Below are 18527 nucleotides of genomic sequence, written 5' to 3' on the forward strand. Positions count from 1 at the left end.
TGCAGTGGCAGGGGCTAAGGAAGGCTCCCTTTATGAACCTCTGCCCCCCAACAGCCCTGAGCCCATCACCCGCAGGAGGAGCCCATCCTGGAGCCTGCATCCATGCCGTACGTCCTGGGATGGCCTTTAGTTCCTGTCCCGAGTGGGGAATCACACATTACCTCCCAGTTTCCCTGGTGGGACTGCGTTTTCAGCTGGAACATCCAGTCTGAGGAGCTGACATCCGCACAGTGGGGAATGGTCAGGACGACGGGGCGGCACAGAAGCAAGCCCGTGGGCCCACAGGTCACCGTGGGGCTCAGCACGGTCGTCTGCCTGCCTTCGGAGTGCAAGCTGAGGAGGGGAAATGGGACACCCGTTGAGAAAAAGTGACTAGCAGCAGATGACAAGGAGTACAGGCAAGCTCGTGCAGCAGTCAGATTTTTGAGACCCCATCCCTACCCTGTGGGATCGACAAAGCTTCAGCACTACGAAATCAGCTCACAGTGTGGAGATTTCAGCCTGCTACATGGGTAAGGACCAGGGGGATCCCTGAAGAGGCCCACAACCAGGAATGCAAGCCAAAAACAACTCAGACCCACAACCCATCCCCTGACATGCAATGCAAGGCAGCACGGCCTCTGCCCTCCTCTAGGAGTTAGGCAAGAGATGGTTGCTTGCACGAACGGTGGAATAGCTGCTTTCGGGACAGCGAGGCATGAAGGCAAGGGACATGTAAGAAACGCAAGCAGAGAGGCAGGCCAGCTCAGCGGGACTGGAAGAGGCTGCTGCAGCTCGACGTGATCGCCGAGGGGCCCAGCACGCAGCACTTACAGGGCGCTCTCCGCCTTGTTGATGATCAGGTACATCTCGTAGAACTTCCCCTGAGGAATGGCCCCGTGCGGCACCAGCAGGCTCACCCCTAGCGCGGCACACAAACAGATTGCGCGGCACGTTAGTCAGGATAAACCAAACCTCCTCCTGCACATCGCTCAGTCCGGCTGCAGGTGGTCAGCAGTGGACAACGGGCATGAGGGGAGCAGCGAGCTAGGACAGCCTGAAGCGTCCCAGGATGAACGTCCCCAGACGTTACCCAGCCGCACTGCTTGCGCCAGCAACAGGCACTGTTCGAGAGCCAGGCCCCTGCGTTAGGAGCAGGGGAGGGCAGCAAAACTGCTGGTTGGATCCTTTTCCCGTTAGTTTGACACACTGCAAGGTGTTGGCCCGGGACTTATGAAACAGCCTGGTACTTCTGGCTGGCTGCGGACGCTGCAGGAGGCTGTAACCCGCTGCAGGAGAAGCCTGGCTCAGGAACAGTTTGCTCCCTTCCTTTGCTTTGGGATAGCAAAGGGGTGCTCGTGGCAGGCACCGCTCCTGGGAAAGAGCGGGTCATTTATTATCCGGCACCCTGGAGCAGAGGGCTTTCCGCCTAGCCGCCAAGCCTGCGCTCGCCCTGGGTCTGGGGCTTACCCGTGCCCGGGATAGTGAGCCTTCCTCCCAGGTAGCCGAACGTGCCGCTGGCGCTGTTGCCATGCTCCCGGGGCAGGCTGAGGAGATGCTGGGAGCCCAGCGCCTTGCTCCGCACGCTCCCAAAGTGGTTGTCCCTGGCGGTCTCGCCCGGGTACGTGCCCGTTGGGGGGACCCCTCCGAGCAGGTCCGTCCCGTCGTGGAGCCCCGGCGAGGAGGACGTCGTGGAGGAGTTGTACACTTTGATCTTGAGGCTGGGCAGCGGGTCGAGCAGGGGGGAGTTGGTCATGGGGATCTTGTCGGAGGAGTCCTGCAGGGCGTACATGGGGCCGCGGTACACCCCGGCACTGGCGGTCAGGTCCGGCTGCATCGACGGGTGCAGCAGCTGAGGGTTGTCTGCGGGGAGGGGAAGCAAAGATCGGATGAGGGTGTTAACGGGGACAAGGGCAGGTAAAACCACCCCATTTAACCGGAAGGGATGCCTGTGAGAACTCCTCACCGCCGGCCAACGGGCCGAGGATACACGCGAGGGATAACGGCCCTCGACGAAGCGCGCTCCGGCCCCTTGCTCCAGGGGCAGCGTTTGACTACGCCTTTCCTCACGCCCTCGAAAGGGAACGGCTCGGACCGAGAGCCAGCACCAAGAATAAACGAGAGGCAGCGTCACACGGCAAACGCTGACAGCGACAGGCATCTAAAGCAACCGACTCCTGCAGCTCGCCGAGGAGCGGGTAGCTTGCTCTGGACCAAGCAGCCGAAGAGAGCGGTGCTGGTTATCCGTTCGGCTGGCCCTGCTGCTTGTATTTCCAGTCGTGCCCAAACTGGAGCCCCTCAGGCTCAATGCTGCACGAATGCAGGCTCCGAGCATGCGGCCGAGCAGCTCTCCGCAGAACTGGCTCAAAAAACAAGAGGAGCCAGGAGCTGAGCTGTGCAGCGGAAAGCAGTTTGGTTTCGCAGGTGCTTCTGTCTCTGACCACACGTGGAACAAAAAGCAAAAGGTGCGGAAGATCTCCACGCCGCGAGCCATCCCAACAGGCATCAGATGGGGAAGCCCCCAGGTCCCTGCTCCGCTGCAGTGCGTGTGCTGGGCTGCATGGAGTCGCACACTGGGATTAACTGGGTTCTGCGACTCTGGAGCAGTTTCCCAGGTGCTGGTGGCAGAAAAAGAGGGCTGCCCCTCGTCACAGGGCAGCGAGCTCGGCAGGCAGGTGGGCACGTTTTGAGAGCTGCTTTGTGGACAGTTTGGAGGAACTCTGCCCTGATTTCCACAGCACCAGCATCAAAACCTGACCACCTCTATGGACCTCTATGGTTTTGATAAACCAGTATTCACCTCAAAAAGCGGGGCTGGGGTTTTGCCAGAAACCCATCCTCTATTTATTTGTATGATTTCCAGCCTCTTCAGCCTCTCTCCTGACCTTCCGCCTGTGAGACAGCTAGAGAGCAGGAGCTGCATGGGTTATCATCACACAGGTCACCTCCAGGACAGACAGGCCCAACCTCACTTCTGATAGAAATCCCAACCACATGTTTTACTCAGGAGAAACCTTGAGGTTAGTCTCATTCCTCTTTTATGTACACATAAAATATCCTCTTCTTCCACAGATGTGAAAGCCCTGAGCTGGTGGCTCCTTCAGTGGATGGAAAAGAGGAGGAGAGTGGAAGGTGAACCAAACACACTCAGAACAGCTTGCGGGGTGCTAAAAAACGGCTTGTCCATCCCCCATGCCCAACTCCCCTTCTGTTCGTTATACCTTCTCCCCCATCCCTCTGGATGATCAGAGGGCCCTTGGGGGACATGGAGGCTCTCTTCTTACCGTGCCGGGAGGTTTTGAAGTTGACTGGATGAAAACCTCCAGTCAGAGCAGCTGATGAGTCTGTGATGTCCGTGTCGAAATCCCGGCACCTCCTCCGATACACCACCACCCCGACAGCCATGAGGATTACGATGAAGACGAAAACGGCCACCACCAGACCAGCATACAGGGCCACGTCGCCTGTGGCCTCCAGCACTGGAAGAGAAGAGAGAGACAAAGAGAGCATCAGAAACACATGCCCAGACCCATCAGTGCACACCAACACCCTCATTGACTCCGGACGCTGGCCCCAAGGGGAGTTTTCGTACTGGATCCGTTGGAAATGTTGTGGTGGGATGATAGAGGGTGCTTTCTAGTGCAGTCCAGAAGTTGGAGCAATGCCAGATAATGAGATGGGGGTGAATCCCCCAGGCTCTTGGAGGACACCTCGCCACACTTTGCACAAGCACTACAAGCATCCGGTTCTACAGCAAGAATCCACAAACCCAGCTCAAATTCCTGAAGTACTAGAGTGATCAGCCCTAGTATCTTAACAGAGATAACCCTAAGAGTAAGTGTAACGCATATATATGCATCTCGTACATATGTACATGAGATATACATCTGTCCAGAAAGATCAAGTGTCTCAAGTAAATATTCGCCCTTCATCATCCACTGGTGTCAAGTGTGGGGGTGGGTCCACACTAAAAGATCAGATGCTGTCATCTCCAAGAGGCAGACACAGGGCGCACTGCTCATTGCCGTCGGGTAAACCGCTTCAGACGCGGCAAGCGGCAGGGTCTGAACATGCTCACATACGCTGCTCAGCCCATCCCTTTCTCTTTTTCTCTCTTCATGTTTTCCAGTATCTCTTTGTTTCTATGGTTTCATGCTTGAATGCAATCCTGTCCTAAGCCTAGCGATCGCAATCTAGTTAGGATTATTTCATTTCTAGGATGTGTTTATCCGAAAGGGGAACTTGCACCAGCTTTGTCAAGCATCTCACAAGCTATTCCAAGCCAGCCCCTTCTCTCTCCTGATCGAGCAGGGGGTCTCCTCACCCTCTGAATCACCCCGTTTGGAGGCCAGAAACACCAGAAACAGGTCAGGAGAACAGGTCCCTGATGCATCCAGGGATGCCCAACTTGAGGAAAATGCAACTCACACAGTAGGGCATTTTGGAGGAGCAATGGGTGGATTTCCACAACCGGGGAAGCGGTGGGCAGGTTTCCCAGCTGGCATTCCTTGGAGGCAGCAAGGCCATACAGCAGCCCTGGAGGGACTCCCAGGGCCGGCCTGGAAGAGGTCCCCAGTCACATATGGGACCTCTCAAGCACAATGTATGAGTTTATGTAGAGAGAAGCTTAGGGGCAGGTTTCAGCTGCCCTCCTCCTTCCCCTAGGACCCTAGCATGGATGAAACAGAACAAAACCAAAGCAATGCATCACAATGAAAGAAAATGGCCATGAAATGAGGACTTACGGTGGCTTTTGGGTTCGCTTAGAACTCTTTTATCTGTTAGGGAAAACAAAGTTAGAAAACAAAAGGTGAAAATGGTGATGATGAGATGGAAAAGAAAAGAAATGAAACAAAACAAGCAGCGCCCAAACCAGTGCTGGTGCATGGAGAAGCTGTGGAGGGAGAGGACCTCACCCCCCAAGGCATGCATGATGGTGGGCAGAAGTGTAGCAGCGCCAAGGCCATCCCTGTGTCCCCCCAGCCCACTGGCATGTGCCGGCGTCCCAGCCATCCCTAGGCGTGGACCCTCCTCTCATCCTTGGCACCCCATTCCTGCACACACACGTGCAGCCAACCCCAGCAGCAGGAGTTTGTGGGACAGCTCCAAGGAGAAGGGCTCTGTCCCCTCTCCTCCTTCCCAAATGCTTTTCTGCTCCTCCGTTCCGCTCCCTCCGTGCGGGATGTGCGCGCCCCCCTTTCTGCCAGCCGAGACCAGCCTTTCCGGCCTCAGCAGCGTTAAAAGCCGGCAGCAGCTCGGCACGCAGCAGGGCTCAACGGTGCCTCCAAGCTGGGCCTGACCTCTGCTGTCACAATGTCTTCGTTTTCCCCAACGCTGAGCTTTCGGCGGCCCGGAGGCACCCGGCTGGCAAGGCACGTCTCGGAAATCGCTTCCCTCTGCGGCGCACGCCGCGCTCCCGCTCCCCCTCGCCTAGCCGGGCACCAGCAGCACCCAGCCGCCGGGCTGGTGCTGGATGACATGGGCGCAGAGCAGAGCTGGAGCTGACCGAAATCCCCTCTCTACAGTGGATTCTTTTGGGGCTAGCGGTGTCTTTTGGGAAGGGGAAAGCGGTGTCACACAGCAGCAGGTGGCAGCATTGGTGTGCTCAGCTGAAGCAAATGCCCTCACTGGGCTCACCTGGAGTATAGCATACATCCTTACTCTGTTTTTTTTTTCCCTAAAAAAGATGGACCCTAGCTGCTGCTCCAAGACTCCCATTGAGCAATAAGACAGGTCAGGTATCTATAACGTGGGGAGAAGTGGAGCTGCTCAGCCCCAGCCCTGGGAAACCGAGGACAACGAACCACCACCGCAGAGGCGTATCTCAAAGTCCCTGGCCCTCTGCCCCCTCCTTTGCACCAGTCTCCTCCCTCTGTCACACATCGATACACATCGATTCTCCCCTCTCCCCCTGCAAGACTGTTCATGATTTCTGAAGGTTAATGGACTAGCCGTAATGAAAACTGATGTCTTCTTTTCACGTGGGTGGGCTGGGAAGCTGCAGAGCACTCTGTCTCTTTGCCAGGCAGCAGGCTTGCCTTCCAAGAGCAGCAAGGCATCTCCTGACTAACCCTCTCCGCAGAAGAGGCAGCAGGTGGCCCTCTGATTGACAGCATGCACCAGCGAGCAAAGAGAAAACCATGCCCAGGTTGCTGTGACCCAGCCTCAGCACATCCTTCCTCCAAGTCGACTAGGCATATAGCAATGCAACCAGCCCATGTGCGTGCAAAGCACGTTCACCCGACGGTGCCTCCCCTCCCCAGCCCACGGCCCCTGCTTGCCCACGCACTCACTCTGCATGCACAGCCCGTCGGTGCAGTTTTTGGAGTCCAGCAGCACGCCGCTGCAGTCCTTGCCGCCGTTGCGGGGGGATGGGGCAGAGCACTCCCGGCTCCGCCAGTGGGTGCACTCCGTGCTGCAGGCCGACCACTTGCTCCACTCCGTCCACGCTCCATCTACTGCGAGACACCAAATGGGAGAGAGAACGCTTTGTTAAAGGCTTCATTAAAGCCCAAGCCGTTGCCCAGGATGTGCCAGTATTAACAACAGCTGGGAAACAAGGGTGTCTAGAAGCAGAAAAGTGGCTGCTGCACCCAACTCGGGATGTCCAGAGACCTTCGTGGGGCACCCTCCTGGCAAGGCAAGCCCAGTCTGGGCATACCAGGTTGTGTCTCTGCAGATAACTCTAGCCTGACTCCTTGGGGAGCAGAAGGAGCACAGCTAGATCACGCAGCCATGGCAGCAGCAGAGAGGACATCAGTATTGCTGTGCAGCTTTATGAATCCCACATACCTGGGCAGAGGGTGGTGCAGGTTATTTTCTGGAAAGGTTGCCCATCACAGAAGGACCCGCCGTTCAGCGGTGCTGGGTTGGTGCAAGTCCGGGTGCGCTTCTGCCAGCCCCGGCCACAGCGATTGTTGCAAGGAGACCATTCGGACCAGGTAGACCAGCCACCGTTCACTAAAACAGAAGACAGATAGGGTCAGCACATGTGTTGCTTAAAGCCAAAGAAACACAGACAAGGGAGCCCATTTCAGCAAGGAAGACCGCAGATGGAGCTAAGTCTACGATTCTTCTGTCCTTATATCTTTTCTGGCACCCTGGAATGGTCCACCCCATCATAAGCAAATCATGAGGCTCCACCATACCTCATGGACACCGTGCTCAAAACACTCAAGCCTGCTTAGGAGTTATTTCCATTCTGCAAATCATTTTTAGTTCTGACAAATTTCTAGCAGCATCAAAGCTGGGAGTGATTTTGCCCTCTCTTTGACTTGAGGTGCTTTGCAGCTGTCCTCAGTTAATCTCTGTTTTCTAAGCAAAATTCAACCTGGGCTGCTTTCTGAGCCAAATTGATCCAGGTGGGTCCAATCTCCACCCAACTTTGTACCCAACTGAGAAAGCTGGCAAACATCTATACCTAATAACCTCTTACACCTGTGCAAGCCAGCAGAGGTACCTGTTCTGCAGTAATTGGATATTACCTAAGTTAATGAAATGCCCTGGTAGGGACGACTCCAACTGCTCCCAGTAACTGCCCATAGTCCCCCTTGGCTTAGAGCCATGGCTGACAGCAGAGGCCTCCGCCTTGCGTGTGGAGGGCCCGTACCGTAGACAATGACGGCAGCTGTGGTGCTCCGGCGCTTGGCCACAATGTTCTTGGCCATGCAGGTGTAATTAGCAGTGTCCAAGAGCCGGGCCTGCTTGATGATGAGGTTGTGATCGATGGTGATCAGGAAGTTGGTGTCCTGGGTGGGATCGATAACATCCTCATTCCTCAGCCACTCCACCTGGCAATGGAAAGGAGGAGCCGGGGTAATGTTAAGGGGGAAGATGGCGATTAAGCTGTGCAATAACTGAACACTCAGCCAGGAAAAACATATTACAGGTTTCAGTGGAAATCTCCATCCCATGGGGTCCCCATCATGATGGTTTCCAAGAGACCCTGAGTTAAGCTAGGACACAGCTGCTTTAACATGTGCTGAAATCTCTCTGTGCCAGCAGGACGTGGCAGTAAAGCAAGAGATCTGAGGAGGCATGAAGAGCATGCCAGTCCCAGCGCTTTGCTTGCTTTGCACAGCCTCCTCCTGGACCTCACATCTGTGTATGATGGCTGCGACCACGCTGGGGACTTCCTAGTGCTGGCCGAACCCTGGACAACAGCTGCTCCACTGATGGGTGGTGACACAGGGTGCAGCACTAAATTACAGAGCTGTCCCTCAGTTTCTAGGCTGTGCTTAACGAGGCTGTTTTGGAAAGGGTGTGTGTTGATACTGCCACTGAGCGTGGGCGAGAGCATGAAGGACAAACATGAGATTGGAGGGTTTGAATTCACAGGCACTGATGGAGAGCAACCTCCTCGAGCTGCAGCAGCATGGACCAGTCTGTGACCTGTCGCCAAGGAGCTCCTCATCTTCATCTCCGAGACTACCAGCTTGCTGAGCACCACAAACAGGCTTCCCAGAATCGGGGAAGCTGGAAATGTGACTGTTTTGCCTATCCACAAGAAAACTGCTCATTTCTGCTTTTGAAAGCTGGGCCAGGCCAAGCGTGATTTGGGACCGTTACTACAATTTCTTCCAACGATGGGACACGCTGGGGTACCATCAGCAGACAGCTCTGGGAGGGGCTAATGGAGCTGTGGGGAGTTACTGGGTCTGGGGCAGGGATGACTCACTACTGTGCTTGTGATACCCATCAACACCGACCTTCCCAGCCCTCAGTCTCTCGCTCCTCCTCAGACAAGTCATTTGGTGTCTTCTCCTCTCCCAGATCTGGCCTCTAACAGGTTAACAGCAGATGAGGAGGAGAGAGAGAGATGGGCTGAACAGGTGTTGAGGTTAAGTGTGTTATTAGACATGAGAATAACAGATCCGCTGCCCAAAATAAACAATTTCACTGCATAATGGAAGCTGACGGTCTCAATGTGAGGCCATCCATCACGGGTGCAGTCCATCTGCACAGACGTGCCTAATCTATCTCACGTTCTCCCCCTCTTGCTGCCAGTGCGACTGCAGACTGCTTGGATCCTGGTAACCTGGCTGCAACAGAAAACTCTTTTTTCCTAACCCCACAGGAGGAGACACTCACAAGGGTGGGAGATGTTTCTTATGGGAAGCTTTAGGCTGGGAGGTACTGGAAGGCCAGATCAGTTCCAGCTTCCTCGGAGGATGCCGTGACCGGACGGTGTGGCCCTGCCCCACTCACCTCTGCCTGCGGCACCCCCTCGGGTGGACGGCACTGCAGCAGGACCTCTTGCTCCAGGGGGACCTCTTTGCCTAGTGGCTCCTGGTCAAAGTTCTTCCTCAGGTCTGGGGAGGAAAATACCCAATGCTCAGCAGCACGCCGCAGAAACAGGGCAATTTGCAAAACCTTGGTAAGATGCCACCTGGGCACCAGGAGCCCACGGGTAGGGATACACTCTGGAATAACATAGCTGGAGCTTTGCAACTCCTCTCCCTCCCTAGCTGTCCAGCCCAGAGCTCTGCTCGCTTGCCCGCCACACCTTGTCCTCTCCACCCTGACACAGAGAGCACAACGTTCCTTTCCTCCTTTGTATACTTGCAAGCTTATACCTGCTCTGTCTTCTTTATTTTTTAGGCTAAATCTCAACTTCATCAATGTTTCTTTGACACTCCCACTTCTTTCTCTCTGCTCCCCCATGCAGCTTCCTCCAGACTCTGCAACAGGACCCATCTTTTTTGAAGGCGAGATTTTTCACACGAGCTTGGCTCCCGTGTAGGCACCTAAGCAAACTCCCAGATTTCAAGGCTTTCCACTTGGTTCTGCCCTAGTGAGTCCCACCTGCGCCACGTGCCCAGACCTGTTGGAAACCCAAGCATTGCACTTGTGTGCTGCAAGGGAGAGCGATCGCTGTTAAAAGCCTGGCCTGAGATCACACACAACGCAGAGCACAGCAGTACCTTTTGAAGGGGCTAGGCTGCAAACCCATGCGTCCCGATATCACTAGATGGTGCTGCAACCCTTCGCATCGGCTTCCAGCCTCCTCCTCCGCGCCAGCCCTGCACAGCCTGGGCACAGTGCAGCGAGCGTGGGAGCTACCTACCCAGGCCTCCTCCAGGGTTGCAGCGTCCACATGGTGCTTGCCTTTGCCCCCCTTTCTCCGGGCACTGCCAGCATCTCCCTGGCTGAGCCAACCCTACGGGGCACGAGGAGGAGCTCCTGTTGGTGTCTACAGCAGGGAGGGCAACCTCGGCTGCCCCAGCTCGGCAGGACGGGGAAGGTGCCTGTCCCCACCATGGTTTTCCCAGTGCCCTGCAGGGCTGCTCTCCTGCCAGTTGCTCCCAACGTGGTAATTCAAAAATTTCATAGGGCAGGATCTCCCGCAGCCTCCTGCCAAGCGCCTGAGTAGTAGGACAAAAAAGTACAAGATGCAGTCTTCGTTTTGGGTGCGTTTGTCACATTTTGTATGTTACGCAGCTGTACGTAGCGTGCTGACGGTGCTCTAGGCAACGCCACGCAGCCCCGTGCCAAGGCTTTCGGCAGAACCACCAGAAGCCTTTTCTCATGATGTTTTAAAAACCTGTCAGCATGAGCCGAGCGGACCGCGCTAGTCAGAGAAAGCCGCTGATTTACGGGATGGCAGACACGCTACCGAACCTAGGGAGCTCCGGTTACCACACAGGCGGGTATGCTGGAAATAAGTGAGACGGCACCCGAAACCATTTAATCTCACCTGATCGACCCTTTTGGAGAAACACCAGACACTTGGTTGGGGCTGGCTCCAGAACGAAAGGGCTTCTGCAGTGGCCAGCCCTTTGCCTAGCAACATTTTCCCAGCATGAACTAAATCCTTCAGGGACCTCAGCGACGTAGCAGCTAATTCACCAGCCACCGAGGGTTGTTGCCCTCCAAAGGAGGGCAGAGTGGCAAGGCAGCAAGAACTTCACCTTCTTTTTATCGTGCTCCTCCGTTCCCCACGCTGTGCTAAATTATTAGCCCTCTAATAGCAAAATCTGCTTATGACGAGGGTTGCCTGGCCGCTCTGCTACGGCTCTGCCATCCCGTTTGAGACGAGAGCACATTCAGCAGGGTAACCGTCCGGCTAACGCGCCCTTCATCAGGCTGACGCCCGCAAACAGCAGCTCAGCGAGGTGACACACGACAGGAGGAGCGCCAGGGACGCCGAGTCGCTGACGCAGGGAAACCGCTCAAGGTGCTAACTGCTGGCTTATTAAGGATAATAAAGCACCGCGGAAGAGCTAGGTGCACGGACGGGCAGCGCAGCCTTCACCCAGCTCGTGGCACCACCTCCCCGCACACGGGTAAGCACGATCCTCCGCTCCGGGTGCCAGGAGGCCGGAAACTCTTTTCTTCCCAAAGCAGGAGTAAAGGTGCAAGAGCCCTTAGTTTGAACTAAAAAGTAGACCGTGAATCGAGGCAGTATAAGTAGGCGCACGTAGCTTTTGCAGAGGGATGGGCAGAGGGACTGCTGGAGGTGGTCACACCTGAGTGAGCGCTCAGGGTATCGGACACTTACATGCTATCCGGACGTACGCCCTCCGGCTTTTCGTGGTCCCCGCGGAGCTCCAGGCCACGCACTGACACCAGTAATCCTCTAAGCCAAAGAGCTCCTCCACCTGCTGCCGGGAGACCTCGATCTGCACCTCCCGCACAAGCATCCCTGCAGGGGACAAAGCGGCACAGGGTCAACGGGACAAGGCGCAGGGGCACCCCGAGTGCCGGGGAGCTTTCGGCATGTCCTCGTAACAAACGCATCCATTGGCTGAAGAGGAAGGAAAATGAGGAGTTAGATATCTCTGGATGAAACAGAGAGATATACCTGCCTAGAAAGCCAACATCCCCAGCCGGGGAGCCCTCAGCATCTCCTAGTCCCAGTCTCTTTCCCATCAAGTCAACCTACAAGCATTTCTACTGATCTTGCTGCAGTCATGCTTAGCCCTGCTTTTGCCCAGACTGAACATGCCTATATCAACCTGTCAACCTCCCACTGAACTCTGACAAGGAGCCTTGGACATGTTAGAGGTCTGATGACAAACAAGAGGCCACCACACCCAGCAAAAAAATTCTGAAGGCCTGGACCGTGCTGGAAACCATCACAGGACGCTGAGGTTTGACCACAGCATGAGCCCCTCTTGACATGGCCATCCAGGACAGCAGGTTGGGGGAAGAGAGAGGAGACGCGTGAAGATACATGCATTGGACACGTACACTCCTATGCACCAAAGATGCTCCACAGCGGGGGCAGACTATCTCTACTCCTACAGACTTGCCTTGGGCAGATGGGCTACGTTAAACTATTCAAATCGCGATTTTCCCAGCGTATATTAAGAGTGGAGAAACACGCGCTGTTTATCCTCGGGGCTTACTTCTACTTTTTTAAACAATACCTGCCCTTCTCCCTTATCGACTAGCTCTGCTCTGCTGCCCACGCAGGATGGAAACCCAAAGTTTTGCAAAGATGTTCCCCCAGCCTTGTGTACGGCCACGGACGCGCTTCTATTTTTAAAAACGCCTTGAGTTCACAGCTCTATAGAGCTGCACGCTCCGGAGCTGTAATTTTGTTAGCTCGCTTCCAATGCTGCACGGAGCAATTACTGCCTTTCCACCACCTTGCTATGGAATAACTGACAAACATGCACCAAGGAAACATAATTTATATAACCACTGCTGAGGGGCACAAAAAAAAAAAAAAAAAAAAAAAAAAAAAGGCATTTGAACCAAGCACTTTTGGAAAAACCACAGCCCTCAGGAGGGCTCCAAAATGAGACGAGCCCTACGCGACCGGCCTCCTTGGAAAGGCCTGCTCGGGAGGTCTGGCCAGGCACGGGAAGGCCGCTCTGCTCCGCGGCTAAGCAGGGGAGGCGAAGCCGCTCTCTCCAGAATCGCGGGACGAACTTACGGATCACGGGAGTGACTGCTCAAACAGCTCATGCACCTCCAAACGTGGCTGCTTTTACACGCCCGCCCCGCTCAGCCGGCCGCGTTTATTCTCTCTGACTTGGCCTATTTTTGCTTTCTTCCACATGAAGTGTTGTGGATCGGATGCAGTCAGAGCATTACAGAGCGCGTTTTATTCAAGACACGTCATCTAAAAAGTCATTTTTTAAAGGCCTCTTTTCCCCAGCTTTGAACTGGGGACACTTAAAAGACACGAATGCCTAACTACCCTAATCCGCTGCTTCGTGGCCGTCTCTCCCCTGCGCCCTTCGCAGCAGCTCCGATGCAGAGCAGACACTGCAAATGCAGATTTTTAGCACAGCAAACCGTTTTGGTTCCAGCTGCCTTTCTCAGAGTAGCTGCCAGGCAGATATGCCCAGCTCTGCATATTTTTATATGCACGGTATCACCTCTGCGCCGAAGTTATTGTCGGCTTTTCACTGATAGCAGCAGCGTAATCTTTTAAGTCCGAATGAAGCATGCAGACACGGCCGCCTCGCCTAATTGCTGGCGCACGGTCTGCAAGCGAAGACCACAGTCTGCGGGGAGACACGCCGGCCCGCAGCGACGCTCTGAAGAAACGTCGATAGCGGATGAGTCCAGCTTGAAATTCCCTCCGAGGACAGGGCAAGCGCCGGGTGGACCGGAACGGCCGAGAGGCCTCCTGCTCCCTTTACGAGATGTTTTGCCTGGCCCGTTTGGTTCGTCACGAGTTGCATCCTGGAGCATAAATGAGCCCTACACCACTAGGATACTGCCTCCGGATCAAGCCGTCCCTGAATCATGGATTACAGACAGCCGGGAGGGTGCTACAGGGGGCACAGCACTATCTTCATCCTGCTCTAACGCTCTTCCCCTAAGCAACGCTCCTGCTGGACACCAGCTACACGAGCCTTCGGCTTGACCCAGCACAGCCATACGTCACTAATTGGCACCTGCTTCGCCCCAGAGCGACGGTGTTCGAGCTCGGGCTCGGCGAGAGGTTGCTCAGAGAAGCAAACTTATCGCCCGTGGGTGGCAGTTCAGCCGGAGAGGGTGATCGGCACGCCAAGGGAGCCCGGGAGAGGAGAGGACCGCAGGGCTGAAATCGAATCAAGGGCTTGCAGCAAGCTCAGGGGCCCGGGGGCCCAGCAGCCCAAGGCTTCACCCACCACGAGCAAAGGGAAGCTGCCTGCTGCCAAACAGCATCAGAAGAAGTCGCAGGGTCGCTTCCTCTCCGAATTTGCTGTTAGGCTCTCGGCAGCCACCCCTGCGCCCTGCTGGGAGGGCTTCAGGCTGCTCCTCCGTGCGACCGGAGAGCAGCTCTGCACCCACCGAGACCAAGCGACCTCGGGAGATCAGAAGCGTGGCCAGAAAATGCTAAAAATAAATAGCCAAGAGCCCCATTTGTCTACCTGGAGGAAAATAATCTCCAACGTAGATGCGCGACAGAAGAAATGAGCCTAGAAAGGAGCAAATATTGAGCTGGGCTAGTGGGTGATGGAGGACAACAAACGAGCCCGGGGGACGGATATGGGCTGAGATGAGCCGAAGGGCGGCAGAGCGAGGGCGAGCGGGAGGGTGAAGCCCTGGGACGGTAGAGCGGCCGACGGGGGCGTTGCTCACCGGTGAGCTCATCCAGGCTCTCCTTCGTGACGTGGTCGTTCTGGTTGACCCACTCGCCGTTGCACTTGAAGTAGATCTGCGTGGCGGGGTTGGCGCGGCAGACGAGCTCCACGGGCTTGTTCTTCACGATGTAGGCGTCCTGCGGCTCCAGCAGGAAGTGCGGGAGGGTCTCCGCCGGCGCCGAGGGGAAGGAGTCGGGGAGCACGTCGCTGTACTCCAGCCCTGCGGGGAAAGGAGAGAAGCGGGACACGCTGTCAGCTCCTGCCACCACGTCCCACCACCGGATTCTTTCACGAGCTCGAGGAACGCACAGGCAGCATCCGAGCAAAGCGCCGGCAAGGCTGGTGCTGGGGAGGCAGACCGCGGCCGCACCATAAATCACACACCTCTCCCTTTCTGACCGAGCTGCTCTTTGGATCCCCCCGTTGCAACCCCAGCTAGCACTCTTCATCTTGCGCTCAGATCACAGCACCGCTTGAGGGCTCGGGAGGGCGTTCGGCAGCCCCTGCCAATGCAGCCCACGGGGCTGGTGATCCTCCCGTCGTGCACAAACTACCGCTCCCATTCCAGCCACGCTGTTAGGATTCGCCCTATCCTGCCCCAGAAATCGCTGCTTCGATAGCCTTGGTCATACCGAGCGCGCATTCGCAAAAACAAGTGAAATGCAAAAACGTGTCCTATCTGTTTGAACAAGGCCAAGTGATGTCTTGAGAGATGCAGTCCGAAGGGACTTGCCCCCGGGCATAACCCACAGGACCCTCAGGAGCAGGAGCTCCAGGGGCTGGCACCCAGGACCGGCTTCAGGAGATGCTGCTGCCCGACGCCGAGGGGCAGCTCCCCCATCAAACCTTGCCTGACTCCAGCCTGCGCGTTTCTGTGGGTCCTACAACATCCCCCAGCAGCGCGCGAGAATCTGGAGGAACCAACCCAAACATCAGAAGACTAATAAACACCATACGCACACGTTGGGATGCACACGCAAACGGGCTGCTTCTGCTTGACCTGTTGCTCTTGGGCATCTAGCTAGCAGTCAAGTCACATTTTGAGGCTCTGCACCCAGAAGAGTTACGAGCCTCTTCTCCTCTGCTCTCCCCCAGCGAAAGCTGTGCTCCTCAGCTCCGGGCGCAAAACAGTAAATACCGCCAGCCCAGCGATAAAATCTCCCGAACCGGCAAGGAAGAAACGAGCCCGCTCCCCTCGTCACCCTCGGCAAAAGAGCGGTGCCGCCCAAAGGGCAGCCGAGAATTGGGGAAGTCGCCTGGGACATAAGGGCGAAAGAAAAGCCTGCCGCCCCGAACGCGCCAAGAAGACAAGATGACCAAGCTGCCTCCTGAGCAAAAATCAGCGAGTGAAAAAACACACGAGGTCAGTCGTTTAAAATCCATTTAGGAAAATTGACTTTCCATTTCCATTTAACACAGCACTAAGGGAGAGCAGTAGGACATTTGTCATAATCCATTAACTGCTCTTTGGAAACAATGAATTAAACTGGGGGCTAATTTCTCTCTCTCTTTCTGGCTTTTCCCCACCTCTCCGTGGCTGCTGCCGGCCGTTTCCTCCCTGATTTCATTTGCAGGTCTGTAATTTTCTCAGCACCCTACCAATTGCACCGGGACACGGGGCAATTAGGAGGTACAATACCCTCCCGGCGGGCGGTTTTAGGCTTCTGCCCCAACTCCAGTGCCAGGTGGACGGTACCTGAAACCATGGCCAGGCAGGAGGGGAGGATGCAAGCAAGGTGCTGCAACGTGCTGCAGTCTCAGCTCTGTTTTTTTTTTTTTTTGTTTGTTTGTTTTTTCCTTCATTTACTACTCAATTTTGCACCCTACCAATTTGTTGTTGCTTTGTTTGTTTTCTTAAAAACTGCTTTGATGCCACAACCCCAAATTTCCTGGCAAAGGCGACTGGCTGAAGATAATCAAACAGGCTGGCAAGGGAGGCAGCCAGCAAAACTTAACTCTAGGGCTTGGGTGAAAATCCCTCCTAAATTATTCCTAAATGATACTCCGCGTTCCCGCACTGCGTTTCCTTCCAAGCGGGATGCCGAACTCACTGAGAACCGGCGCCGGCTCTGCGGTGTTTCGGCACCGCTTTCCTCCACGGATGCAGGAAACACCGAGTGGTGAAAAGCTCCCAGAGCAGGTAGCTGCAGGGAGCAGGTAGTCCACAGTGCCGGGGGCTCATCTGGCCCGTCGCTTTTCCCAAACGAGGTGGAATTAGCCCTGGAAGAGAAGCAGCCCTGCTGCCTGCCAGCGCCGGGCCGCCCTCCTCTTCCTCCCCGCGGAGGCGCGTGTCGGGCGAGGGCCGTTCCCGCGCTCCGCCGGAGCCGTGGGCTGCTTTCACGGCTTCGTTTCACAACTCTTAACGCCGGGATCATTTATAAAGCGGGTTCGTATGGAAGGAATGTAAACATTAGAAATCCATTAGTGCCTTAAAGCGCGCCTGGCAGCGCTCCCCTCCAGCCGCTGCCACCCCGGCAACCTCCGGCTCCTCCCAGGCACCGCTGCGGGGAAGTGCAAAGACTCTAAGTGCTCAAAGATGTATTAGCCCGGGCCAGAGCTGCCATGCAGGCCCGAAGCTACCGACCAAGTTTGGTTCTCGTGCGAGCACGGGCACTCGAACGAGCTGCAGGAGCATCCGGGCATGGGGTCGGGAGGACCGGGGCGAAGGAGACGGCAGGCACCTGGGCTGGGTGGAAAAAGGGACGGGAGCCCTGCGCGGGCAAGAGGGGCATCTTCGTGCGCAAAGACGGGGAAAAACCCGGGCGCACGCGCCGCGAACCTACAGTGCCGCGATGAGGCAGGCAATAAAACTGGAAGTGACAAACTAATAAATATTGCAGAGCGCGCGGCCCTGGCTGTAATGGCAATACCGCCGGCACACGTCTACGGGGGGTTCCCATCTGCTCTCTTCCGACGACGTTTCTGTAGCAGGCGGGAGCCTGTTTCCCATGTGCCTTTATTTATTTATTTTTTTTTTGGAAGTCCCAGGTTGTTCCCGTCCCTGAGTTTTGCGTTACTCGGCTTTAGAGTGCGATGCCAGTCAGCAGCCCACAGGCATCACCACAAACCCCAGCCTGACGGACCGCGCTCGGTCACGGCGCAGGGTCCACCGAGCGCCAGGGCTTTTTCACTCCCCATTAAATACCTGCTCTTTGCCACCCGGCTACGTGCAAGGCCTTGTTTAAGGCACGTTTTGCTGCCGGCACATCACCACCACCACAGGGAGCGAACGGGGATTTGGGGGAGGAGAGGCAGGACAGCGGGTTGCACCGTGCCAGATGCACGGGGCCAAACCCGGCCAGGAGCGGCGGAACAGAAAAAGGGAGGAGGGCAGCGGCCACCGACGACTTCTTCCCCCGCCAGACAACTCTTCCCCCGTGCCCTCGGCGCGCGTTTTAATCTGATGGGTCCGAGCGGGATTATCCGCGGCATCTGCTCCCCGGCGAGGCAGCTGCAGATGTTCGCAGCCAGCGCTCTCCACTCGCGCGGGGATGGACGGCCCCGAAGGCTGCCGCTGCTGCCGCCTCGCAGGAGGAGGGGCCGGGACGGAGAGCTCGAGCGCTGCAAAACCACCCTCGGCGCTACCCAAAAAAAGACCCGCCGCGCGGGCCGGGCAGAGGAGCAAGCGGCGCCGGCGGCCGTCCGCTTGCTGCTGCAGCGCTCGCCCCCGCGGCGCCGCGCAGGGCTCCGCTGGGGAGCGTTCAAATCCTCCCCCCAGCCGCTGTCATCCCTCCAAACGTTTGCAGGGTTAGGGGAGCACCCCGACCGCCCGAGGGGATCCCCGCCGCCCGGGGCGGCACCGGGTCCCCACGCACAAACCGCCGGCGCCCGCGGAGCAGAGAGCCCGAGGCGCCGGCCGGCACCTTGCCTCGCGCCCAGGCGGCAGGAGACAGATTTATGCTGTTTATTACGTGCTACGCTTGGGTATTTATGGAGGCACTACTCTTTTGTTTATCTTTATGATTATGATAATCAAAGGAGAAACCTACCGAGAAGTGTAAACAGATGAGATTCCTTCTG

At 56.3% G+C, this 18527-nt stretch overlaps 1 protein-coding gene across 2 annotated transcripts in view; it reads right to left on the reverse strand.

The window, feature by feature from the left end:
- UNC5B (unc-5 netrin receptor B) overlaps positions 1-18527 on the reverse strand; it is a 59012-nt gene that overhangs the window by 8337 nt on the left and 32148 nt on the right. Inside the window, exons 2-12 of one of the 2 annotated variants that reach the window (XM_062580055.1) lie at positions 14506-14727; positions 11480-11623; positions 9187-9290; positions 7589-7769; positions 6772-6939; positions 6273-6437; positions 4725-4757; positions 3264-3458; positions 1450-1842; positions 814-901; positions 162-333 (exon numbers count right to left, since the gene is read on the reverse strand). In XM_062580055.1, coding sequence (XP_062436039.1) covers positions 162-333; positions 814-901; positions 1450-1842; positions 3264-3458; positions 4725-4757; positions 6273-6437; positions 6772-6939; positions 7589-7769; positions 9187-9290; positions 11480-11623; positions 14506-14727 — 1865 coding nt within the window. The remainder of the gene's footprint in view (positions 1-161; positions 334-813; positions 902-1449; positions 1843-3263; positions 3459-4724; positions 4758-6272; positions 6438-6771; positions 6940-7588; positions 7770-9186; positions 9291-11479; positions 11624-14505; positions 14728-18527) is intronic. The other variant, XM_062580056.1, reaches the window with a different exon arrangement.

Source organism: Rhea pennata, chromosome 7, assembly GCF_028389875.1.
Source record: "Rhea pennata isolate bPtePen1 chromosome 7, bPtePen1.pri, whole genome shotgun sequence".
Lineage (NCBI taxonomy): Eukaryota > Metazoa > Chordata > Aves > Rheiformes > Rheidae > Rhea > Rhea pennata.